Genomic DNA, 25,521 nt, shown 5'->3' on the forward strand with positions numbered 1-25,521 from the left:
GAAGAAGAAATTTTAGAAAAGGAGATCGCACTGATAAAAAAGAAGTTAGAGAAAGAGGAAAGGAAGGAAGCGAACGGAGATGTCTCCATGAGACCTCCTCCGCAAAATCCTGGTACTACTGCTTCTGCCCCTATAGACTTAGAGGCAGAAATCCGAGAGATCCGGGAGAGGTTAAATAAACTAAGTAGAGAGAAGCAAATTGAGAAACAGATTTATCCTGTTGTGGAAAAAATTGATCAGCAGGGACAGAGAGCCAGGCAGCATAACCCCCTGGCCTTTAAGGACATTAAGCAATTAAAAGAAGCAGTTGTGGATTATGGAGCTCACGCTCCTTTCACTGTAGCTTTGTTGGAATCCTTTGCAGAACTCAACCTTATACCCAATGATTGGATGCAGCTTTGCAGGGCTTGTCTTTCAGGGGGAGATTATTTGTTATGGAGAGGTGAGATGCAGGAGAATTGCAAAAAGACTGCAGTCAAAAATGCTGAAGCAGGCTTCCCCCAGAATAATCTTGACATGTTAACTGGTGAAGGACAATATGCTGGCTTAGAAGCACAGATTGCTTATGATCCTGCGATTTATGCTCAGATAGCTGCAGCAGCCGTTAAAGCTTGAAAAACTTTACCTAACAAAGGATCACGAGAACAGCTTTCTAAGATCCTTCAAGGATCTTCAGAACCTTATTCTGAATTCATTGACCGCCTTCTACAGGTGGGAAGTCGCATTTTTGGGGATGTGGATTCAGCCATGCCAGTCGTTAAGCATCTGGCCTTTGAAAATGCAAATAAGTTCTGCCAGGAAGTTTTACGCCCCCATAGAGATGGAGATTTGAATGACTTTATCAGATTATGCAGAGACATTGATGGCACTCACGTAATGGGCCAGGTAATTGTTTCTGCCCTCAAGGAAGGCCAAGGTGGAGCCAGACCTAGAAATTGTTTTCAATGTGGAAGGTCAGGGCATTTCAAAAGAAACTGCCCTGCTGGCAAAGGAGCAGTCAATCAGCCTAGAGGAAATCCAGGTGTTTGCCCTAAATGTCAAAAGGGAGCACATTGGGCCAACGACTGTCACTCTAAGTCGGACAGTCAAGGATATCTCATCCCCAGGTCAAAAAACGGGGGGAGGGGCCTGCCCCGGGCCCCCAAAACTCAAGTGTACGGGGCCATGAGCGGAGCAGCGGCTCCCATCAGATTCATTCCTCAGAGAAATGCCTCACTGTCAACGACCTTGTACGAGGCACCTCAGGAAGTGCAGGACTAGATCTCTGTACCTCCGCCCGAGCAGTATTAACCCCACAAATGGGTGTGCAGGCCTTGGGGACTGGAGTATTTGGACCTATCCCAGAGGGTTCAGTAGGTATAATTTTGGGTAGAAGTAGTTCTGCGCTCAAAGGAATCAAAATTTTGCCAGGAATTATAGACTGTGATTATACTGGAGAAATTAAAATTATGATTGAAGCTGGTATGGGAGTCCTTGTCATCCCTCAAGGAGCGAGAATAGCTCAATTAGTGCTTTTACCCATGTTTCGCTCTACTAATCCTTTCTTTAAACCAGAGCGAGGGGACAAGGGATTTGGCTCCACAGGCTCCCCTGGAGCTTTTTGGGTTTCTAGCCTAGAGAATCGCCCCACACTTACTTTAACAATCAATGGGAAAAGGTTTCAAGGCCTTCCTGATACAGGGGCTGATTCTTCAGTGATTGCTAAAAAGCACTGGCCTACAGCATGGCCTCTACAACTAGCCTCTACGACCTTGCAGGGAGTAGGTTCGGCCAGTTCTCCAGAATGCAGTACTCAATATTTAAATTGGGAGGACGAAGAAGGCCATAAGGGCATTTTTAAACCATTTGTCCTGGAACACCTTCCTCTTAATTTGTGGGGAAGAGATGTTTTGCAAGCCATGGGAGCGGTTCTGACCACTGAACCTGTGCAGCGTATGCTATCAAAGCAGGGCTTTATCCCTGGTCAGGGTTTAGGCAAAAATCTGCAGGGAGATGTACAGATTTTAGCAGACAAGAAAATGATACAACAGTCTCCTGGACAGCGTGCAGGGTTAGGAAATTTTTCCTAGGGGCCATTGCGGAGCAGCCAGAAAGTATTCCTATAAAATGGAAAACTGAAAAACCTGTTTGGATAGACCAATGGCCCCTGAGTAAAGAGAAATTACAGGCTGCTCGTACTCTAGTTCAGGAACAGCTAGAAGCAGGGCACATAGTGCCATCCACTTCTCCCTGGAATACCCCTATCTTTGTTATTAAGAAAAAGTCTGGTAAATGGAGGTTGCTACAAGATCTTAGAGCAGTAAATGATTGCATGGAAATTATGGGGACAACTCAACCTGGGTTGCCTCAGCCTGTGGGTATTCCTGCAGGATATCATCTTTTGGTTATTGACCTGAAGGATTGTTTTTTCACCATTCCCTTGCATCCAAAAGACTCTGATAAATTTGCTTTCAGTGTACCGTCTGTAAATTTCAAAGAGCCATACAAGCGCTACCAATGGGTGACATTGCCCCAGGGTATGGCCAATAGTTCTGTAATTTGCCAAATGTTTGTGGCACGGGTTATCGCCCCAATAAGGCATTGGCGGCCAGATTCTTCCGGGATGCCTCATGTAAAATGGAAGAATCTATCAGATGGCACCTGGTATGGTCCAGATCCCGTACTGGTGTGGGGAAGAGGGGCTGTTTGTGTTTTCCCGCAGGATGCTGACAATCCAATATGGGTACCTGAGCGGCTGGTGCGTGCTGTGGATTTTCCTGTCCAGAAGCCTGAAGACAGGACAGAGCCAAGAGATCAAGGAGATTCTGGCTTGTCAACTGAAGAGTTGCGGGTTTCCTGAGGAGCTGGCTGCGGTGGTCCGAGTGCCAAGGATTGTCCCTCTACCCATCTACCCTTCCCATGATACTGGCAGCCATTGCTGTTGCTGCCACAGCAGCTAATGCTGCTGGATTTTCTTTAGTCAGTCAGTTGCTTCCTGCTAGCACAAGGATACCTTCTCAGGGCAGGTTGCAAATGCCATAGCCATTTCAAATTTGAGCTAAATTTACATATGAATATTGCAGTTAATTTTGTTCTTGGTTGTGGTTAAAGACCACTGCTAGATATTACAGTTATAAGCTTATTGTTGTTATTCACGGACCCTGAGGTGTGCAATTTACAAATTGGCTCTTAAAATTGTTTTAGCTAGCTATACCAGGGTTCCTTTCACCAGCGCTGAGACCTTACTTGAAGGGCTCCAATTTTGGGCAGTATTAATAAGTATTGAGCAAACACAGTCACCTTATGGGATGCTTATATATGTGCTGGAGCATCATCTTCATAGTTATGATGCCAGAGCCAAAGGCAAGCTCAGGTCTATGTTGCCACATGGCAAGTCCTCTTAGCTATTGCCCCAGAGAATCTTTCAGCACAAATCTGGCTGAACTCGGTGATGAATGACTAGTGAGCCAAAGACGGGAAAGGCTTTTGGGGGGCTGCCTCAACCTAAGACAGGAAATGTGTTTTGACCTGGATGCTTTCCAATGACGGGTAAGGGGTATTGCCTGACGTCCAAGGCCACCCAAGACAGGCCTAGTCATAATTTATATTAAGGGGGGACCTGTAGGGCCCTGGTCTCCCTTATTCCTGGGGTGCATTGGCGGGGACAGTTTGTTATTTGTTAACTAAGCTTCCTGTGTGTTTCCATACTATCCCTGCCCCACCTGGTGATTTAGCTGCAGGCAATCTTCTCCATTGTTAATATGGTAATTTCCCACCTTCCTGGGCGGAGAGATCTTTGTGCTGCAGTTAGGTAGAAAAGGGCTTCCCCAAGTCTGAATAAAGGGCATTCGCTTGATCTCCTATCGAATGACCCTGGTCTCTGTCTCTTGTGTTCAATCTCCAGGCCCTTGCCCGGACTCGCATTCGGTACAGCTGCGCGCGAACTGTACCGAGGGTGTAACACCAAAACCGGGTGTTACACTCAGGTAAGGCTTGAACTCTTGATCCTGCTTCTGCCTCCCTGTGGTGGAATTACAGACAGATGCTACTATGGCCATCTTAAGATCACAACTTCAGGAACAAACTAGAGTGTTGTGGAAATGATAGCCCAAATGAAGGCCTCCGGAGCCATTTCTCTGACCTTCTCCTGCCTGCCTATCCCTTACCCCTCATTCTTCCCCAGAGGCAAACTGTAGAAACTCAAAGTCCTCAGTCTCAGGATGGGTCCCAGAAATGAGGACAGCTCCTCTGAAAAACCAGCTATAAAGCCTGATAAAGTATTGCTTTGACTTCCTCCCACTTTTCTACGTGAGAGCCTGCCAGAAACAAATTGCCTGCCCTACCTTATAGGTTCTCGAAAGCACAGAGCAGCCTTGCAGAATTCTCAAAGGCCTTGCTAAATCCTGTCTAGCCCCGTCTCTACCCCCAGGTCCAGCTCCCCCATGTCTAGCAGTAGCTGGAGGCTTCTGGATGCAGCCAGTTTTCTACCCAAGTGACCATGCTTCGTGGAAACTGAGCATAAACGTAGACAGCTCATCCTAGCTGACCTTTGGCCCTAAGAAGAGTCTATTATGCTTTTGTCATAAAGAAGTGGGTCTGGAAGACAGCAGGAGATAGATGTGCCCTTTCCTGCCCCCACCGCTGCCACCATTGCGCTTGCTCTCCCCTCACTCACCTGCAGACCTGCACCCTCCATCCCTAGGTTCATGCTGTGCAGTCAGCTTGGTGCTGGGAATGGTTCATTCGTCCTCCCAAGAGTGCTTTCAACTTTGCCCTCGGGGTTGGCTTAACCACCTCCAGGCTATTCATTTTTATTTCCCTAAGTGGGATCATATTCTAGTTCAAAAATTTAAGCAAATAAAAATGTAACTCCCAACGGTTATGTGTAATCCCTGGGACCGGCCATCAGCGATTTCCCTCTGGGAAGATTTGAGGTGAAAAGAAGCAAAGGTTGAGAGAAATAGTCTAGTGCGGATCCTTTCAGAACTCCCAAGTGCCGGAGGGTTCTTATTGCTATGAAAGGACACGATTTTAGCCCTTTTCGTATATTCCCATTACATTCATATAAAATTGAATGAAAGAAAAGTATATTTACCCCCATACTCTAATAGTTAATGATCTCGGCTACCTAATCAAGAAAAGTGAAAATACGTGGCCTGGAGAAAAGCTTGCTCGTGACTGTTCCTGTTAGCATCGCTCCCCATAGCCCAAATTAGAAACATTGCCAATATCCATCAGTTTCAGATGGACTGACAGTGTGTGGGATATCTATACGGCATAATAGAATTCCTCACCAAAGGGATGGGATGCTGAATCCTTGAAGACAGAGTCAAAAGCGAAAATCCACACATGGTCCTGTTTATATGAAATATCCAGATAGTCCAAGCCCAGAAAACAAAAGCTGATTAATGTTTGCCTTGGGCTGGGAGCAGAGGGATTAGGGACAGTGATTGCTCATGGGCACAGCGTTCCTTGGAGGAAAACGCGAAGGTTCTAGAAGTAGATGAAGATGATTGCCCAACTTTGTAAATATAATAAAAACACTGAGCTGTGCAATTTCAGTGGGTGACTACTAAGACATGAGAATTATATCCCAATTTCTTTTACATTCCATGGGAAACAGCCCTCTCCTGATCGCATCTTTAAGAGCAGTCAAGGGTGGGCTAGCAGGGGGATGGGGAGAAGGGTGGGCATTCTGGGTATGATGAAATCATCCCTCTCAAGTCTCTGGCCAGATTCTCCCCAGCCCCCTCCTAATCTCCCTACCCCACCCCCCATCCTACCCGCTCCACCCTCCATTCCCCTGGGAGCAGCTGGGTTCCCACTGGCACCTGCAGGGCTCTCTGTGTGCCTCTGGTTTCGTTCACGAGCTCTTCATACAGCCCTCTTGCCTGTCTCCACTTCCCTTTCCTCCTGAACCTACCGCATTCACCTTCTTCCAAGTTTTGCACTTGTTCTTTGCTTTACTGCAGACAACACCTGCTCCAAAGGTTTCTGGGGTGAAGGGGAAAGGGCTCGGGGGAAAGCTTAGAAATCTGTACTTGCTGGTATTTGAAAGATGGAGTTTTATGCTTCAAAAAATGTGGTTTTTTTTTTTCATAAAAAGATGGTATCCCACCTTTAAAGCTAAATAATTTTTGAGATCTCTTGCATAAATAATATTTTATTACAGGTAGTAATCTAATTTATATATGGTCATACATTTCAAGGACTACACCCAAGCATCAGGAACATAAAATTTCAAATGCAAAATTGAAATATACACCAACAAACACAAAAAACTATTTTCAGACTATGTGCTACCTTCAATTGCTTACACAGGGTCCAAAGAATGCAGGCAAACCCTAAAATCGTAGCAGAAGCATTTCCGCACACTGGTATCAAAATCTAGTTTGTGCTGAAGTGTTTCCGCTAGATTCATAGAGTATTCTTCGGAAGGAAGGAGCGAAGAGCCATCATCTCGTTGCCCTCCGGACTTTCTGCAGCTCTTCCACGGGCTTCCATTGCTGGTTGATGGTTATAAGCTTGAAAAACAGAAAGCAAGCCGCTTTGTTAAGGATCTGCCTTCGGTCCTCACATTCCCTTAGGGGACCTGTCGTTCTCCCTGAAGGAAGAATATCACTATAGAATCACCTCTCCTCAACTCTGAATCAAGCACAGATTAGCAGACTGACCAGTTTCTTACCACACCACTCCATCCCCTAAGACCTCTGGGTCTCCAGGTGTCACAGGACCAGGGAGAGCAGTCACGCATCTGTCCTTAGTAGTAATCTGTACATTAGTAGTGTCGAGATTTTTAATTTGCTAAGATAGCATTTGAATTCAAGGGGTGCATCAATTCCTTGTAAAAGGATGGACAATGTTCAAGGCACAGGGCAAGACACACAGTAGGCTCCTAAAATTCCCTCCTTGCAGTGGCTTCACACAGGCACGAATGAGCCAATCAGCTCTCATTTAGACACCCCATTTGTCCCCAGGAGCACTTTCTCATCCCAGGCCCTGAGACACAACGATTCTGAATGGCTCGCCTTGACTTAAATGTTTTCAGAGCTTTGCCTTTTGTGAGGTCTTTTCTACCAGCCCTAAATGGTGTTCATTCTGGCCCTGTGCTTGTAGCCTTCAGAATATTTAAATTATAAAAACTAGAACCTAGAGCGGTGAGCTGGCAAGATGGCTGAGTGGGTAAAAGTGCTTGCACCCAAGGCCTACAACCCGAGTTTGGCTTCTGAGATCTACGCGGTGGGAGAAGAACACTGATGGCGTCAGTCATCCTCTGACCTCCACACGCGAGCCACAGCACAGGCGTGACTCCCTGCCCCCAACAAATAATTATTACAAATAAAACTTTTCGAGCAGTCTTTTGGAAATGAGAGAATGACAGCTAACTCCACTGAGAAACAAAATCCACTTCATTTTCAGGAATTCCTATTGTTTATCCCACCTTATATTAATTTTAGGTAAGTAATAGGGAAACAAGGTAAAGTATTTCAAAACTGATAAAGATTTATATTTGAGTGGCTAAATATGGGCTGGGCACTATGCTAAAAGTCTCTATATTTAGATTCTTTAAGCTCTGAGGGCAAGTTTTATCATCACGATCATTTCACAGATTCAGAGAAGCCAAACTGTCCGCCGTGTCTGTACTGAATAGAACAATGACCTGAGCTAGGTCTCTAGACCACGGTTTCCAAAATGACACCAGCTGTCCACTGTCGGTGCAAGGGACATTCCTAGCTGAATGTCAATCACACCTTGGAACTTCAGCAATACCTTTTGGGGTTGAGTAGGATCCACCATTTCCCAAGGTTCTGGGTTTCTTTTCCGATCAATACTAAAAATAAAAGAAGATTCATTAAATGAAGGTAAATGTGTTTATACAAACCCAAGAGAGATTGGGTGTATAAAACATCCAGGGACCGATTCGGTCTCCACACAGGAGCTGCTAACTTTGGTCACCGGCTGTAACAGCTGAAGTGAAAGACGTGTCCACTGAAAACTCAGGGTTTGCTTCGAGCTTTAAGGAGCCCCTCCTCTGTAGCGCAGGTAAGAGGTCTATTTGTTTTATTGGGCGGGATTGGAGACTGCGCCCACAAACACGTAGTCATGGAGGTGAAAGGACAAGCAAGGGCTGAGTTGCTAGCAGAGATGGAGGCTACACTGAACTGTGCAGGCACTGGCTCTGGGCACCACCCTCTCTGCCTGTTGTTAGAGCGCCTGTCCTCTCTGAACCTTGGACCAGCTGTAGCCAGTCTCAGAAATATCTCTTCCTTGCATCCCAGGAGACAGAACCTAGCTAGTACTTTCCTTTACCCAAATTGAGAACAGAGTTCATTGCAGATAGCTGAACGTTTCAATTCTACCACAGTAGGAGAGAACTTTCTCATTGACATTTGAAACCTAAAGCAATTATGCTTGATGATATTTTTTTTAAGTTTTTCAATTTTGACGGTTAAATTTAAAAAGAAATCAGATTTTACTTCGCTACAGGAGAGTCGAGGGTTCAGATGTAAGAAACAAATGCCACCGTCTGTCAGCCTCTCTAACACCAGAATTCTTTTTTAGTCCACACTTTGGTGTTCTGATTCGTAAGAAAAAACCCAGACACTGACGGCATGTGTTTCAGAATCTGCAGGCGGGAGAAAAGCAGACATCCCTACGCAGGAGGCATTAGTACTTACACCACGTCGGTTTTTTTCAAAGCATACAAAGCGAAAGATGAAGCTCCAATGGCCGCCACGGATATGATAAACGCCAAAGGAATGAGCTAAGACAGAACAGGTGGGGGATAGATTCAGTATGAAACCTCTGAAATATAACAAAATAGTATAAAAATTCAAAATCTTCACCATCTTTTATTTCTTCTCTAGAGAGAGAGAAAAAAAAAACACTCAGAAGTTAAGATTTACCGGTTGCTTTAAAAACTTACTTCCTTATTTTTCCACAATCTCTGGAAGATGCCCATGATGACTTTAGTGTAGAATTCCAAATCTAGAAGAAGGAAAAATCCGAGATACTGGTCAAAAACATCCTCCCCTGGGGCCCGGGGAAACCAAGCCCTCCAACAGACGCAGAAGGCCCGGGAACTTTCCAGAAGGAGACGCACCTGGGGCGGCTGTGGCCGGGAGATGTTAACGCCCAGCAGCGAGCCGACCTTATATGCAGCCAACCGCTTGGGAAGGGCCGCGTTCTGGTCACGCGGGGACCGGTCCGACGGACGCGCACTGAGACAGCTCACGCGCGCCCCCTGCAGGACGGTCTCGCAGCGCGGCTGCTGACCGCGGTCCTTACCCGCGGTCCACTTCTTTGGTCCCCATAGCTTTCTGTCGGTCCTGCACCTCCAAAAGTCTGGGAAATTCCCGTGTGATGGCCAAAGCCTGGGTGAAAGGCACCCAGCCCTTCTAAAAAGGAGGGACTGAGGGAGGGGTAAGGAAGAGCAGGGGCTCCAGAGTTGACTGTAACCTTTCCTGGAGTACCAGGAAAGGATGCTAGGTTCAGGGCGGAGTAAACTGGACCAAATTCAACCACATAAAAGTTCTAAAACGTGACATGTCGCACACGAAGATTGCTAAAAAGTAAATTGTAAAGTTCATATAAACTCCAACGGAGTCCTGATGCCTGCCCCCCCCCCCAAAAAAAAAGTCAGGGTTAAGGGAAAAGAAACAAAATTCAACTGCAGAAGATTCCAGGTGTCCTTTTCTGCTGTGGACTCGAACTGTTGGCTTCATCTTTGGGTTCCCCCAAGCTCAGAAACTTGGGCTGGCAGTTTGCTTTGTAAATAATTTCTCTAGGCCAGCGACTTGTTCGCCACTGAGCCAGATTCCTGGACCAGGGCAGAGAAGGGCGGGGCGGAGGAGCTATTCGACTCAGAGATGTTCAACGCATGCAGCTAGTGAGTGGTAGAGATGGAACCGGAACGGAAGTCCGTCTCCCAACACCAGCACTCTTAGTGCACCCTAAGTCAAAACAAGCTTGGTACTTTAAAGGTGTTTTAAATCACACTGACGGTGAAGTTGTGTCAGTGGGAACCCCCAGCTCAGGATGTACTGGAGTATCCAGACTGTAGCCCCCGAGTTGCAGGATAACCCAGTACATTTACAGATGATGACATTATGCCACAGTATCAAAAAGTTGGATAATCCTGTGGCTTGGCTTAAATTTCCAGTACAAAATCCTTCCGCAGTAAAGAAACTTTTGGCAGGGGCGTGGTGGGCAGGGGTTGGGAACAGCTGTCTTACTACAGCCTAGCCCAGGCTAGTCTCAAACTTAAGATTCTCCCACTCAGCCAGGTGAGTGTTGGAATCACAAATGTGTGCAACTGAGCGAAAAGAGAACATCTTTTAAATTTGTATTTTATTTGAGAATTTCACTCAAGGTATTTTGAGCATATTCACCTCCACTCCTCCTCCAGTTCCTCCTGGATCCATCCCTACCTCCCTACCCTCCCAACTTCGTGGGGTCCTGTGCTTGTTTGTTTGAAATAACTGAGTCCAGATTGTGCTTCCCATATACTCTGGGGTATGCGGTCATCCCCTGCTGGGGGCCACATCCTTAAGGAAAGCTGATTCTCTTGGAAAAACCATTGATTGTCTATAGCTCGTCAGTTAAGGGGGGCTGTGTCATGAACTCCCCACCCCTGTACTAAACTGCTGATTAGTTTGATCTTCCTCGGGGCCTGTGGAGGCACCCAGCTACCATGAGCTCAGGAGTGTGGTGGTCCTGTCATGTCCAGGAGACACTGTTTAGTTCTAGTCCCCCATATCCTTACACACACACCCCTCCCCCATGATGATCACTGAACCTTGAGTGAGTACGATAGAGATGTCCCATTTGTTACTCAACTGACAACTTGGCCTCTGTATTTTAATCAGTTCTGGGTGCCTGCCCCAACAGTGTCCACTGCACAACAATTCTCTCCTGAGGTCTGAGAGTTGCACCCATTTACCAGGAGAGAGATGGATTTAAGGGCAGTGATGCTATGTCTACTAATCATAGGAATCATAGTAGACTCATCCCTAGGACCTCTCTCCAACTCCCAATGCTAGACACTCTTAGAGCCTTCTGTAGCGAGGACAACCTGACTTACACATCCGGTCATGGCTGTTGGGCTCTCTCCCATGGAATGTAAACTTAAGCAGCAAACGCCCTAGCTTCAAAAAATTTTTTAAATAATTTGTATTTTATATACATGGGTGTTTTGCCTGCATATGTCTGTGTGAGGGTGTCACACCCCCTTGACAGGAGTAACAGACAGTTGTGAGCTGTCACGTGGGTGCTGATACTGGGAGTTCCAGGTATTCTTCATGCTAGGGACAACTAAGGCTCTAGGGCAGTCTGAGCTCAGTCCAGGGGGGAAATGAATATCACCAACGATGCAGAGTGCACTGTGCCTCTCCAGCGGAGAGGATGAAGAACCACGGTGACACAGAACATACACCCAAAGAAGTGCAGACGTGCTGGAACTGACTGGTCTACCCAAAACTGCTCTGTTTCTAAAGACGTTGAGGACAAGAAAGACCGAGAACTGTTTCCAAGTAAAACATGGAAGGACGCATCACAGCTAAACCCAAGGTGTAACCCCAGACTAGATTGTCTGAGAGAAAAAGATGATTACGTGATGATTATGTAGGCCATGACAGGGACAGAGAGAGGAACTCCCTGGATACATTAAAATACTGTATTGGTGTTGAACTTCCTGAGCTTGGTGAGGGAACTGCATTGTGAGACAATGTCATTCGTAAGACGCATGCACTAAGCACTAGCTAGAACGGAGGAGGAGTCGGTGTTTGAGACAGAGATGTATGACGGTGACCTCCCAAGGCTTTCCCTGGCGGTGCGGTCACTGTCGTGCTTGAATAACCGCGTTACTCTATGGCGTTCAGGACAGAACCGCCTAGTGACACACTTCTTAGTGTCCTCCCCAGTAGAGTGATGCATAACTGTATCCCAGTCGCCAACTGTTCAAAAAACTGTGTGTGTGGAGGAAGGACAGAGAACAATGACGAAATGCTAAACGGAAGAATCTGGGCTGGAGAACGCTGAAGTCCTCCGTCCCAGTCCCGCAACTTTCCTGTAAACGTGAAATCACGTCAAAGCCACAAAAGGCAACCAAAAAAAAAAAAAAAAAATCACACACACACACTTTTTATTAGTGTTTTAATATACTTTCTAGAAGTAAGATGGTGTTTATCAGGGCAAGTTTCTCAGTCTCTCTCTCTCTCTCTCTCTCTCTCTCTCTCTCTCTCTCCTAGGAAAGTGTGAAGTCGCAAACCATAAGAAAATGAAAAACTGAATTAAAAAAAAATTAATTATCTTCCAAGGCAGAAAGTCCTTTCTTAAATAAGTTTTCATACACTGTCAAGCTTTCCCGACTCAAGGACGGCTTCACAGTCCTAAGCGATTCCCTGAAGTGCTCTTGTTTCACTGAGGTTGCTTCCAGTCCGTTCTCTTGCAGAGCAAACAAGGCAGCCTGATGACAGAGACAAGCAAGAGAGAACAGTTAATTTGCTTCGTTTAAAAACTAACAGTAACGTCAACACTGCAGTCTGGCTGTAACCCTTTGGCCTCACGTCAGAGGAGTTCAATGCCATCACAAACATTAAGCTAGAAGTTAAGGTGCCTAAAAATCCACCCTACAGCACAGTTTTGTTTTGTTTTGGTTTTTCAAGACAGGGTTTCTCTGTAGCTTTGGAGACTGTCCTGGAACTAGCTCTTGTAGACCAGGCTGGTCTTGAATTCACAGAGATCCACCTGCCTCTGCCTTCCAAGTGCTGGGATTAAAGGCGTGCGCCACCACAGCCCGGCTGACCAGTTTTTTGTACATTAAAAAACTAGCTGTAAATGGGCAAACTGCAGAATAACATATACTCTGAGTCCACATATAGTTTAAGATGAGAGGAACCTTAACCTGAACATAGGAAAGTTTACACAGCACTGCTCATAAAAGAAAAGATGACATGTTTTATGGCTCAGCAAGTCTCCTTGTAGCCATGTACATGTATGGAAGATGAAATTCCAAACTTCATGGCAGAGTGTAGAAACTCAAAGTTCAAAAGCTATGAGGCGACTTAGGGCAGGATAGGGCAGTATTGGGTCTCCAGTGTAGAAGTGGGCAGTGAGGTGATCTTTGTGGAGCAACAGGGGACAGAGGGTAAGAAGGGGCCTAGGAAGATTCTAAAAGTGTGGTCACTTCACAATCACTCACTACTATATACTTAAGATCTATGCGTTCTTCTGAATTTTATATTTAGTAAAGTTTACAGGGGAAGAAAAACCTACAGTGACCCCTCTGCCTCAAAACAAAACAGCACAAACTTACCTCTTTGCAGAGGTTTCTAAGATCGGCTCCAGAGAAAAAACCCGTTTCTGCCGCTAGCTTTTCTAAGGAAACATCAGGTCCTATCGGCATGTTGTTTGTACAGACTTTTAAAATAGAAAGCCTGCCCTGGAACAAAACCAAAGACAAAATGTTTACAATCCTTAACATTCATGTTCAACACAGAAACATTAAACATTTTAAGTTCAAATTTTTTACCATATGACAAAGTGTGTGTGTGTGGTGTATATATGTGCAGTGTGTGTATTTGTGTGTGGTGTGGTGTGTGCAGTGTATATATTTGTGTGCGGTGTGTATCTGTGTATGTGTGGTGTATGTGGATAATGTATATATTTGTGTGTGTGGTGTCTATGTGTAATATATTTGTGTGTGTGTGGTGTGTGTATGTGTGGGGGTTCATAATCAATTAAAATCGTTCTTGCTTTTGAAAGAGAGAGATTGAGTCATCAATGGTCCACACAGTAATGGTGAAAAGTAGTTCCTTAATTATGCTTGAAGTAGCCAATCATAACCATTTCTTCTTATGAGACAAGATGACTGTCTTTTGGGAACAAATACCACTATCAGAACAGTCTTAGAAACAAACACATGAATTATCAGATACATTAGAAGCATCAGATATTACTTTAAAAAAAAAAATCTCTTTAAAACTTGATAAAAGCCCAAGGAAGGAAAAATTAATTCTTGGAGCCCTTCACCATCTGCGGGTTGCTCTGTGCATCTGAGAGTGAAGGATTTCCTGACAGAACGCACTGCAGTCCCTGCAGCCCCAGACACTGCCAGAGCCTTCAGCGCCTCCTCCATCCCAGTGCACAACAGCACTGCTGAGACACCAGAGTCACTTCCAGGCATGCTTCCCTGAAGGCACGGACAGACACCAATCAGAGAGAGCACGAGGCTGGCCCGTGCCTGGAACTCAGGCAGATGTGGGTGCGCTGCTGAGTGCAGAGGAAACAGCGTTACCTCCTGATCAGGAGGGGGGACATAGATCATCTTATCCAGTCTTCCAGGCCGCAGCAAGGCCTCATCCAAGACGTCAGGCCTATTGGTTGCCACAACGATCATGACATTCCGATGAAGAAGCTCTTGGTATTCTGTGGGAAAGCATATAACACAGAGTCATGTCAACAAACTGCTACTCATGAAAACGCTTTCAACTAAGTCACACATGACAAAGTGCTGTTTCAACAAGGACAACCTCTCCTCAGAGCCACGATGCTCACTCGCCATCCCAGACACCTTCCTGGTACCAAGCCAGCCCACAAACAACTCTTAATCGAAGAGCTACCTGTGTGTCTGAAAGGACAGTAGTCCTGACAGGTGTTTCTCTGTGTGAGAACCGACAAAGGGCCAGATGGAAGGACACCTGGTGCCCAAATCCACTCAGGCCCCCGATGGACAACTATAAACAGACCGCTTACAAAGGCAGCCTGCGTGGCTAACGGGGGCCATGACGGTTCTGGAAGGTCCAGCTTTCTGTGTCCCCAAAGATGGAAATTTCATCTTTTTTTTTTTTTTCCAGAGGCAGAAATGGTCAACCTGCGCTGCAGTGATGCAAACCCTGGATGAGAAGCAACATGTACTTCTGTTTGAAGTGGGATCGCATGGACCCCTGGCTCCCCCCAAACTCTCTACCCAACAAAAGGGACCTTAAACTTCTGCTCCCCTGCCCACACCTCCCGAGTGCTGGGTGTCCCAGCACAAACCAGCACCCCTGGTTTTGCATAGTGCTGGGATAGCACTCAGGGTTTGGTCAGGCCAGGCAGTCACTCTATCACTGACCTACATACAATCCTAAGCCCAAGAGAAGAAACGGTTAAAAGCAAGACACAACAAGGCCTAAAATCAAAACCATTCATTGAGTTGGATAATCCAAACAGTTCTCCAGTGTTTACCCCTCAAAGCAGCAAGTTTCCCAGCATGCTAACAGGAAGCTGTACAAGGAACCCCTGCATCATGAGATCAGGTTATGTGGGCCCCTTCTAATTGTAGTGTGCTTTATTCCTACTGAGTGGTTAAGATGCTCCTTCTGTGGAATAACTTAAAAATGGGAAACAAACAGGAATATGATTATAATAAATCAGATATTACCCACTCAGGACAAGAAACCACTCTGTCTGAAGCAGAGGCTCACAGAGGCAGAGGACTCACTAACTTCACTAGCTTTCAACTACTGAAGTTACTCAAGTACTAGTTTGTTTTGTAGTTGAAGGAGGGTAAGTCCTTCTCAGGATATATTCTCATATTCATGAGAATAAATTCCCTTCTCCGTTAAGTAAGATATATTTCTCATTCTTTGGAAAATAAAATTCACATCTAAGATAATTATAAGACTTTTCACTTATTCTGCCCAAATCACAATTTTTATCAGTCCTATAAAAGCCCCGAGAAGTCAGTGGCATCATATAACCCTCCAGAAGATGGATCCAGCCTGGGAAATGCAGTTGTGTGGGAATGCTACCTATTTCTGGCCTGGGGTTACGGTGCACCCTGGCTAAAGAAGAGCCCCAGCTCCTGGTATTTACCCTGGTGGTCTGATTTACTCCCTCTTCTCTCTACCGTCCTAACTCCCACACCATCGAGCTCATTCAGCAGAGCTGAAAGAACTCGCTCCCGAGCATCACATCCCAAGGTGCCGACTGAGCGAGACCCCAGGACTGAGTCAATTTCATCCAAAAACACAAGCGCTGGCGTATTGGCTCTTGCTTGTCGAAATACCTTAGTGAGGGAAAAAAAACATAACGTCACACGCCATCCGGTGACTATTTTCACTTTGCTATCTGCAAACATTAAAACAGAAAAAATGAAGACTCTAAGTGCTTAAGACCTGGAAAATTAGTAAATAAAAAAGTCAGTGATAGCCATTAAAAGTTGTCGTCTTTAAAGATATTTAACACGGAAGTGATAATGCTCTTTTCTTTTAATACAGGATTTCATTATGTAGCCCGGGCTGGCCTGGAACTCGCAGAAATCTGTCTGTCCTGAGCACTAGAATTAAAGGCATATGCCACCACACCTACCTGATAACAAATATTTAACTTTAAAAACCGAGAGAGATGGCTCAGGGGGCTAAGGGTGCTTACTGCTCTTGCAGAGGCCCTGAGTTCAGTGGCTAGTACGTACCCACACTGGCGACTCCAGTTCCAGGGGAATCCAGCATCCTCTCTGGCCTATGTGAGCACCTGCACACAAGTGCACATGCCACACATGGGCACACACATGTGCAATGATTTTTAAAAACTAAAAATAAAGTTTAAAAAAGATAAAACTTCAGATTGATAAAACCTCACTCAACATTATTCAAAACCAGAGAGAAGAAATACATGAAACAGTAGCAGTGGGTGGAAGAACTATGGGGAAGAGGGCTCTTATTTTAAACTTAAGCATGTATAACTTTTACCACTGGGGAAAAGACAATACTTAAAAACAAACGAACCTGAGACAAGACTTTCTCCGAATCTCCAACGTAAGGTGAAAAGAGGTCGGCTCCGCTCACTGACACAAAAGAGCAGCGGCAGCTTGTGGCCAGGGCCCTCACCAGAGTGGTCTTAGCACATCCAGGGGGGCCATAGAGGAGAAGGCCGGTTGGCTGTTTCAGACCCATCCTAGCAAACTCCTGAGGGAACTTCAGAGGCCACTCAACACACTGTCAACAGGCAGAGAGATGGAGATGTTAGTATACCGGGCACTTCCCAAATCCCTCCCCTCATCGGGCACGTCCCAGGGCTGGTTGAGCTGAAATAGCCCCCTGTCCTCAGCAGCCCAAGGACCCAGGTCCCTACTACTTGGTTCCATCTGCATCCAGTGGCTTTCACTTGGGGTACCAAGCTATGCCTGAACATTCTCCCAACAGTTCTCTGTGGCTTTTCTCTTTAAACTTTTAATTATCTTTAAATTTGTGTTGTCTGGGTCTGCATATATGTCTGTGTATCGTGTGCATGTCTGGTCCCTGCAGAGGTCAAAAGTCACTGGATCCCCTAGAACTTTAGTTATAGATGGTTATGAATCACCATCTGGGTGCTGGGAACTGAACCTGGTCCTCTGTAAGAGCAACAAGTGCTCTTAACTGCCGAGCCATCTCTTCAGTCCCATATGGCCAGTCTCTATCTCTCCAACCTTACCACAAATTACCTGCTTGGAGAAATCTTCCCCAAGGATCCTGAGCAGAAAAACACCTTCTCCCAGCCACAGCCTGTACTGCCTTCCATTGTACTTAGAACATTTATAGTTCATTACTATTCTTTTCCCATGTTGGGTTGGTCACTCTGTTCCCGCTACAGAATCAGCAGAGTTCACGCCTCAATCCTCAAGACCCAGAGTAACACTTGCCTACAGCAGGCACTCAATAAATGTTACTGAACAGTGAAGAAGTCTTAACCGCTCGAAGGGAAATAGCTTTATGATCATTTTACAGACTCGGAGACTCAGGCCTATGAAAGTTAGACGTGAACCTTACTACTGGTGAGTGTCCAACTTAGTGCTGGTGAGGTGGCAGGACCAACAGAGACCTCAAGGAAGAAGGGTGGCAGGTGAGAGCTTTGTTCCAAGGGAGACAGACTTTTAAACTAACTCGGCCAAAACAGGCACCCCAAGGAGAAGGGATACTACAAACAAGTGTATGAAGCCATCGAACTGACTGTCCCAGCAGTGAGCAGAAGCAATGGAGGTCAAGTGGGGGTGGACCACAGTGGGCCCTGCAAGCTCTAACTGACAATGCAGAAATATGTGGAGTGCTCTAGAAGGGAAGGAAACTGAGGCAGGGCGATCAGTCAGGTCAGAAATCTCTTGCAATGATTTAGGCCACAAAAATCCAAAAGGCTGGATGTACCGCAGGCAATGAAGACAGCAAGACAGACTCGTCACCAAAACATGAGGAACTGCATTTCACAAAGTTCTGGCACCATACTTCTGACGGGAAACTGCTTGCTGGCTGACCGCAGCCACCCTGACAGGGAATCTTAGGTGTGGAGGTAGCGTTTTTTCAAGATAGAGTCTCACTATGTAGCTCTGGCTATCTCGAACTCACAGAAATTCATTCAACTGCCTCTGTCGCCCACATGCTAGGATTAAAGGCATGTGCCCTATACCTGGCATTAACTGGACCCTAGACATGTCACATTGGCATCCCTGTGGTTATCTAGCAGACAGATAGCTAAGCAGTCCTGATGACCTCAGAAAAAGTCTATTCAAGACTTTTCAAGTAATGGTGAAACGGTCTTAGACACTGTGACCATCACCTTGGACTGCAGAAAGGATGTCTAGGGTTGGAGAGATGGCTCCGTGCTCAAGAGCACATGTTGCTCTTGCAAAGGACCTTCCTAGGTTTGGCTATCCAATCCCAGGGCATCTGACACCCTGGTCTGTATGTGGTGACCACATACACATGCAGACAAAATACAAATAGGCATAAAATAAAAGTAATTTTAAAAAAAGCTGTCCATGAGTCTCTCAGAGCACCAATATTTCAGGGAAGGGAGAAGAAAGGCGGGAAGTGCCACAGCCAGGCTAACAGAACACAACAAAGGGGCATGGCTGATGTCTTTCAGGCATGAATTTTGGGACTGTGAAATGAGACAAGCCCATGGGAAAGGCTCCCCACAGCTTCAAACCCCAGCCCCCAGGAGGAATAGCACAGTATCTGCACATAACCTGCATCTATTTGCTGTAAATTACCTCCACCACTCATAATAATGTAAATACCATGTACATAGTTGGCATATTATATTGTTTAGGGAAAAGATAACAAGAACAAATGCTGGATCTGTTCAGGGCAGACAATAGTTTGGACAGCTGGTTGTATCCACAGATGCAGAACATTGGAAACACAGACCAAACGTTCTCGTTTACAGGCTCCAACTACAGTGGCAAAGGAATGATTGACAGCCTGCATGTCTCAAAAGTTAAAGCATTTACTATCCAGCTTGTCACGGGAGTTCTGCCGACCTGTGTTCTAGATGAGAACGAACTCCTCAAAACAAAAGTTTTGAGAGAGGGTTAAGATGGGGAAACACAAACTAGATTTGATGTCTGCAGAGAAGAATTCGGGTAAGATGGCAAGTGCATCTGATTGCGGCATTTCCATTATAGACACAGAATGCTACCATGAGACTCAGCCGGACAAGCTGATTAATAACCGTTACCTGTTTTAACTTCAGCTTCACGTCGTCAAGTCCCCCTATCTGCTCCCAGCCAACAGGCTTGATGTCCATCAGCCCAATAACACTTCGAAATGATGAGGGCTGAATCTTTTTCAAAGCGTCAAGAAAGTCCGTTTCGTCAATCTGAGGACTGTCATGGCTCTGAAGAAACCCCAAGAGAAAAATCAAGCCAAAAATTAGGCAGGCTTTTGCTATAGGATACACATATAACAACCTAAAGAAAAAAAATCTCTTTTGAATGTATAAAGCTAATTACCACTAGTCTCAAGTTCAAGCATCTCAGACAATCATCTCCTCAAAGTGGAAGTGCTGAGCTCACAAGGTCCCAGGCCTAAATTCAGACAGTGACAGCTGTTAAGGGACTGTCCTCTCTGGAAGCCACAGCCGCTCCTGCCCCTATGGCTACAGGAAGCTGTTTTCCCCAGAAGACTAACAAACTTTTAAGTCTGCCAGGATGTGACAGGAAGAAATGATACTCAACATTGTGTTGATTAAATTTCTTCAAACAAGAGTGAAACAAGTAGAAAGACATGGGTGTTCGCGACTTCCTATAAACGCTGTTCTGAGTAGGAACAGGAGGAGAGGACATCTTCACGCTTCAAAGCATCTCCTCATAATATAGCTCCACGGAGGAACCGTTCAGTATTCAGTTCCTAACACCAACGAGCAGCTGAGGGGCCTCGTGCTCCACATGGTAAAGACACAATCCTGACTAAGTACTGTTCCCATCAGGGTTGTATACCTGGAATCTGACCATTCTACAAGATAACCCAAATCACTCCTGTCAAAGTCACAAATCTCAGATTTAAAAAAACAAACAAACAAACAAACCAACCAAAAACCTAAAGTGGCCCCTATAAAACAAAAAACATGCTCATACACAAATGTGAGAGCACACACACACACAGACAGACAGACAGACACACACACATGATGGACAAGAGAGTATGGTAATACTAACTTAGCAATATGTTAAAAATTATGGATCTGGATAAAGGGCCTGTTTAAAAATTCTCTGTAACTGTTTTGGAACTTTCTAACAAAATTAGAATGATTTCAAAAATAAAAAGTTAAAAAGAAAGCTAACAGGAAGTGACTTCTAAAGAAGCTAAGCAGACTGATCCTATTTCCTGGTGTTTTACTGTCTGTATCTTTCCTCTCAGGTTGCCGCTCTCAGCTGTCCCTGAACCTTCTCTCCATATGAAAATATTGGCCCCGAAGTCCTTTCCCTAGCCATGTCTGCAAGTTTACTTATCTGTCCAACTCCAAATGTTCAAATAGCAAGTCACGCCCTTATTGGCACTTTTCGTTATACTCAAAGGCCATCTTCCCCTAACATTAGGTATTAATTACGATTTTCTTGATCATCCCAGTGAAGCACAAGTTTTGTTTGCTCAAGGCTTCTTTGGATGGGGGTGGGGGTAAGTGGAGGGGATGGGAGGAGGGTAGGGAGTGGGAACGGGGACTGGTATGTAAAATTGAAAAAAAAATAAAATAAATTTAATAAATTAAATAAAATAAATTAAATGACAAAAAGCTTCTTATGTTCATTTCCATTTTACCTATATTATTGTTAAGTAATTTGCTTTCAGATCAACTGTTAGCAGCTTTCATATCTAAAGTGCTATTTTGGGCAAAGCTCACTTTCTCTTTATACTCGGCTCTCCTGTTGAGTTTCGGTCGTGTGTTTGACAGGGACACATTCTGACAAACTTTCGTCAGCTGATTTTGCCATTCATGTGCATTTGTTCCAGTGTTGATGAAAAGACTCACGGAACACATAACCATCGTTTTCTGTTTTGTTTCTTCGCTCTACTGGCTTGCGGTCTTAAGACTCTGGGCACGGAATACTCATTAATTTTAGATATCATCACCTAGCGTCTGAAGATCTCCCTTCACCACTGCACCCCCTCCACTTCATCTGACTCTCTGCGTCCTTGCAGGCATATACATCCTTTCGTCTTCTGAGTTCACTAAACTGTGTTCCTGATCCCTTAATTGGACTATTTCCAGAAAAACGTTAATGGATTCCTTGTCTGCCCTGGTACAGAGCCTCTCACCTGCCTAGGGGGAGAAGAGAGATGAGCCAGATCTTCCCAGACGTCTCTGCCCCTTCTTCCCTCCAACTTCCCTTGGGTTGTTTCTGAACTCAGCCATCACCTATGGAGACTAGACCCCTCCTCAACAGCAGTGAGTGGCTGGTCCACCTAAGCCAGAGACGCTTAAGATGAAGCCTAGAACTTCAAAGGAGAGGAAATCCAAATGCGCCTCCCTTCCCCTCTTTGGAACTCCCACCCCTTCCCACAAAGGACACACATTCTCACACCTTTACACAGGATCTCATTAAAACTCTAGGCAGTTTGGTACCAAATTCATTAAGATGGGAACTCAGAGTGCATCTAACTTCTTCCCACCTTAGAATGAAAATGATGCAAAATTAGGAAAGATATAAATTATTTAGTTGAAAATAATTTAGGATGATGCTATGAACGACACTAAAATGTCCCAGAATCCTCTGCTGTTGAAACTATTGTTTGCCGAAGAGGTTTAGGGACTCCAGTTATCAGATACTAAATGACTTGATTTTTAAATTAACAGTATTAAAAATATTACATTTAAGATCATCCTAAATATTTTTAAAGTAATTATAAACTCAAAATTTGAAAATCAGTGACAATCTTGAATAAAATACAATTCCAAGTATTCAATTTCTCTTGAATTAGAAAACTTCATTTCTCCCATAGACATTTATCAATAATAAAGAAAAAAAAAACCAGTCTCCTGGCAATGAAGAAATCTTACAGATACCATCTTATTCTAGAAATCGAACGCTGAAGTTAATTGTCAGTGGCTAAAATTCTTGCTGTGGTATCATGGCTGTGGATTATTTCTAAATGTTTTAGAAAGACACGCACACATGTAAACTCAAGCACACAAAGAAAGAAATGAGAAGTAGTCCAGCAGATGTCACGACTGGAGCATCCGGAGAAAAGCTATACAAAAGCTTAGTCCTACTTTTGCACCTTTCTGTCTAAGTCTCAGGTGGCTGCTTAAAAAATTTCAATTAAATCTGTCAGATTCTTCTGAGGGGCATTATCTTTCCTGGCTGGTCTGGCTCTAGCACTAGGGAGTTCCTGTGGCAGCGACGAAAATTCACTGAACAAACTGCCTGGAAGACTCAGCCATTTCCTCATCTTCAATCACATGTTTACACAGCACTGAGATGCAAATCTATGATATAAATTCATATACATATACGTTCCATACAACACACACACATACATACACACAGAAGTAGCCGTGGAGACTACCAACCATGCCAAGGAGCTTACTGTACTTACCACCTCTTCAACCCCAAATTACTTTGTCGTATCACCAGGAAAGATGAACACAGCTGGTCATACGTCAACACGTCTTACCTTCTCACTCTTAAGAAGGGCACACATGGCAGCCTCCCTACAGAGCGCGGTCAGGTCGGCACCAACGTAGCCAACTGTCATTTCTGCCAGGAGACCTAAGTCGATGTGACTGGAGACGGGCATCTTGGAAGTAATCACTTGCAGAATTGTCTCTCTTTGTTTAAGTGTGGGAGCCCCAATGACGACCTACAGGTAAAGCAAAACATAGAAAAATTAAAACGATACAACTTAAATCCTTCCTTTAAAAGCATCCTCACAAATCTGCCCGCCTGCATCTGCCTCCTGAGTGCCAGGATTAAAGGCATGTGCCACCACCGCCCGGCAAGGGTCTCTTCTGTAATGACACTCTCATAACTATTCTTTGTCGTCACATCTGGTAGGAGTAAAACTCAACTGAGAAATTTTCTCAATCAGATTGGCCTATGGGCATGTCTGCAGGGTTTTCTTAATTGCTAATACATAATTCTGGAACTTGTATCATGACCTTTTTAGCACACCTTAGATTTTGAATATAAGAAAACACTAATTGCCTAATGGACCAACAGAGGCTGGGAATTTGATCAATGAAAATTACATATTTCACTGAAGAAGTTCTGGATGACAAGGATCAAACAATAGGCCAGATCTTCCAGGTCCTTGCTCTTTGGGAGAAGGGCCTTTAATAAGATGGTGCAAGGAAGAAACCCACTCACGGCCTCAAAAGAGTTAAGCAAAAGCATGCAATTGCTACCTCTCTGTAGAGTCTTACCACAAAATTCACGTATTGCTTAATTACTAGTTATTCTAACTATTCCTTAGCAATAAAAAAAAAATCACTTGAAGACCAAAACTCGTAAAACAAGGCAGCTGTGAATATTCAACTTTCTTGACAACCCAGGAAGTCAACTGTAGAACAGGAAGCTGGTACCTTGACACGGAATGAATATATTAAAGGGCTGATGTCTGTTTTTGTTTGCCTTTCCTGCCTTCTCTTACTGTGACTAGGTTTTCATTCCCGTTTCAGTTGAATATGCTTGCAACAGGCTGAGCTACCTGAAGACTTAACATAAACATTAGCAAAACAAAGCTAATGACCACCCCGCTTTCCAGAATGATCTTAAAATAAGTGGGCTCTGGTTCACAAGTCACAAACCCTGTCTGACCCAGCTGTCCAAAAAGGTGAGCTTCCAGGGACAAGGGGCTCTTAACCAAAGCGGGCTATTTACCTCTCTGTCAAACCGCCCGGGCCTGCGCAGCGCTGGGTCTAACTCATCTGGCCGGTTGGTGGCTCCCACAACCACAACCTCCCGGTCCCCGTGGATGCCGTCCAGCAGCGTCAGCACCTGGGCCACTACCCGGCTCTCGGGGGCTCGCCGCGGGCCGCCTCTCCGGGGACACAGGGCATCCACCTCGTCCAGAAAGAGGAGGCTGGGCCCGCGGCTGGCCAGTTCCCGAGCGCGCTGGAAGACGCGCCGCACGTTCTCCTCGGTCTCCCCGGGCCGGGCGCCCTGCAGCGCCGGGGCGCTCACCGCAAGCAGCTCGGCGCCCGCCTCGCGCGCCACCGCCCGCACCAGCTGAGTCTTGCCCACTCCCGGGGGTCCAGCCAGGAGCACCCCGCGGGGCACCGCCAGCCCAAGCGCGCCCAGGGCGAGCGGGTAGCGCAGCGGCAGGCGGAGCAGCTCCCGCAGGGAGGCGGCCGTCTCCGACAGGCCCCCCAGGGCCACCTCCTCCGGGGGCTCGACCTGGGGCGGCGGCTTGTCGCTGAGCGTGATGCGGGTGTGCGGTGTGACCAAGCCGGCGGGCTCAGGGTCCGGCGTCCCGCCCACCACATGCAGCGCGGCGACGGGGCCGGGGATGCCCGGTGGGGTGGCCACCACGTGTCCCCGCGACACCGGCCGGTGACGCAGCAGCTCGTGCGCTACCTCCAGCACCGCATCGGGGCTCGGGGTTCCCGCCTGCGGTCGCAGCACCGGCCACACCGCGACCCGCCGCAGCGGCGGACAGGGCACCGGCTGCAAGCTCTCCAGACTGATTTTCCCCGCTGCCGTCTCGGCCCCGGGGCTCGCGCACTGCGGGTCCAGCTGCACAAAGCCGTCCGCCCCGTCGCGCCGGGGCCAGGCCGTGCAGAGGCAGCAGCCGCCGGCGGGCAACGTGATCCTCAGCGGCGAGCCCAAGCGTGCGCCCAGGCTGCGGAAGGCGGCCGGCCCCAGGCGGCAGCGCTGGGTGCCCCGGTCCCGGGGATCCACCGGCAGCAGCTTCAAAAGCTGTCCGTCGGGAAAGGGCCCCGAGTCCGGAGCCATGATTAGGAGAAGCACGCCCGGGAGAGCCCGGCAGCAATTTTACCCGGGTGCCGGATGCAGGCGGCGCGCATGCGCCATGAAAGGACAAGAGGCTGATTGGCTGTCGAAAGGGCTTATGGGAAAGTGAAAAGGCTGGGGCTCCATAAACTTTCCAGAACCCGCGCTGTCCCTCCCGCAGCCTTCGGAGACGGCGTGAACTGGCGTCTGACAGACGCAAAGCCACCCACACTAGGGCATAAACACGTACCTTGGCTGCTACATCAGTGTCAGGTCTCTGCCTTCTGAATTTCCAATAAGAGTTTGCATTTTTGTGAAGTAAAGATAAAACTGTGGGAGGAGGGGACAGGCTGCTG

The 25,521-nt window shown here is 46.3% G+C and overlaps 2 protein-coding genes across 3 annotated transcripts; both read right to left on the bottom strand.

Annotated features, from left to right (window-relative positions):
* Positions 1-6,126: 6,126 nt before the first annotated feature.
* On the bottom strand, positions 6,127-9,183 carry CUNH15orf48 (chromosome unknown C15orf48 homolog). Its single transcript, XM_050134081.1, has 5 exons — positions 9,083-9,183; positions 8,906-8,967; positions 8,658-8,743; positions 7,750-7,810; positions 6,127-6,503 (listed from the first exon to the last, which is right to left on the bottom strand). The coding sequence occupies exons 2-5, from the start codon at positions 8,939-8,941 to the stop codon at positions 6,435-6,437; spliced, it is 252 nt and encodes an 83-aa protein (XP_049990038.1). The 5' UTR covers positions 8,942-8,967; positions 9,083-9,183; the 3' UTR covers positions 6,127-6,434.
* Positions 9,184-12,115: 2,932 nt separating this feature from the next.
* On the bottom strand, positions 12,116-25,253 carry Afg2b (AFG2 AAA ATPase homolog B). 2 transcript variants are annotated; one of them, XM_050134267.1, is made up of 9 exons: positions 24,095-25,253; positions 22,890-23,075; positions 19,453-19,611; positions 16,749-16,958; positions 16,436-16,552; positions 15,838-16,030; positions 14,276-14,406; positions 13,295-13,420; positions 12,116-12,445 (listed from the first exon to the last, which is right to left on the bottom strand). In XM_050134267.1, the coding sequence occupies exons 1-9, from the start codon at positions 25,166-25,168 to the stop codon at positions 12,281-12,283; spliced, it is 2,361 nt and encodes a 786-aa protein (XP_049990224.1). In that variant the 5' UTR covers positions 25,169-25,253; the 3' UTR covers positions 12,116-12,280. The 2 variants fall into 2 exon arrangements, with proteins under 2 accessions (XP_049990224.1, XP_049990225.1); XM_050134268.1 differs by lacking the exon at positions 16,436-16,552 and having other exon boundaries at positions 24,095-25,252.
* Positions 25,254-25,521: the final 268 nt, after the last annotated feature.

Source organism: Alexandromys fortis, unplaced genomic scaffold (assembly GCF_014885135.2).
Source record: "Alexandromys fortis isolate MF-2015 unplaced genomic scaffold, M_Fortis_MF-2015_v1.1 scaffold_6, whole genome shotgun sequence".
NCBI lineage: Eukaryota > Metazoa > Chordata > Mammalia > Rodentia > Cricetidae > Alexandromys > Alexandromys fortis.

What these genes read in the sequence shown, in the direction of transcription:
- CUNH15orf48 (XM_050134081.1), bottom strand. Translation starts at nt 8,941, where the DNA reads ATGGGCATCTTCCAGAGATTGTGGAAAAATAAGGAA. An exon ending in TTGAAAAAAACCGACGTGGT is followed by an intron (nt 7,811 to 8,657) that starts GTAAGTACTAAT and finishes TTTTATTTTTAG; the next exon opens with TATTGATCGGAAAAGAAACC. An exon ending in ATCCTACTCAACCCCAAAAG is followed by an intron (nt 6,504 to 7,749) that starts GTATTGCTGAAG and finishes CTGTTTTTCAAG; the next exon opens with CTTATAACCATCAACCAGCA.
- Afg2b (XM_050134267.1), bottom strand. Translation starts at nt 25,168, where the DNA reads ATGGCTCCGGACTCGGGGCCCTTTCCCGACGGACAGCTTTTGAAGCTG. An exon ending in TGAAGCTGAAGTTAAAACAG is followed by an intron (nt 16,959 to 19,452) that starts GTAACGGTTATT and finishes GCCTGTTGACAG; the next exon opens with TGTGTTGAGTGGCCTCTGAA. An exon ending in TCCCCCCTCCTGATCAGGAG is followed by an intron (nt 13,421 to 14,275) that starts GTAACGCTGTTT and finishes GTTTTGTTCCAG; the next exon opens with GGCAGGCTTTCTATTTTAAA.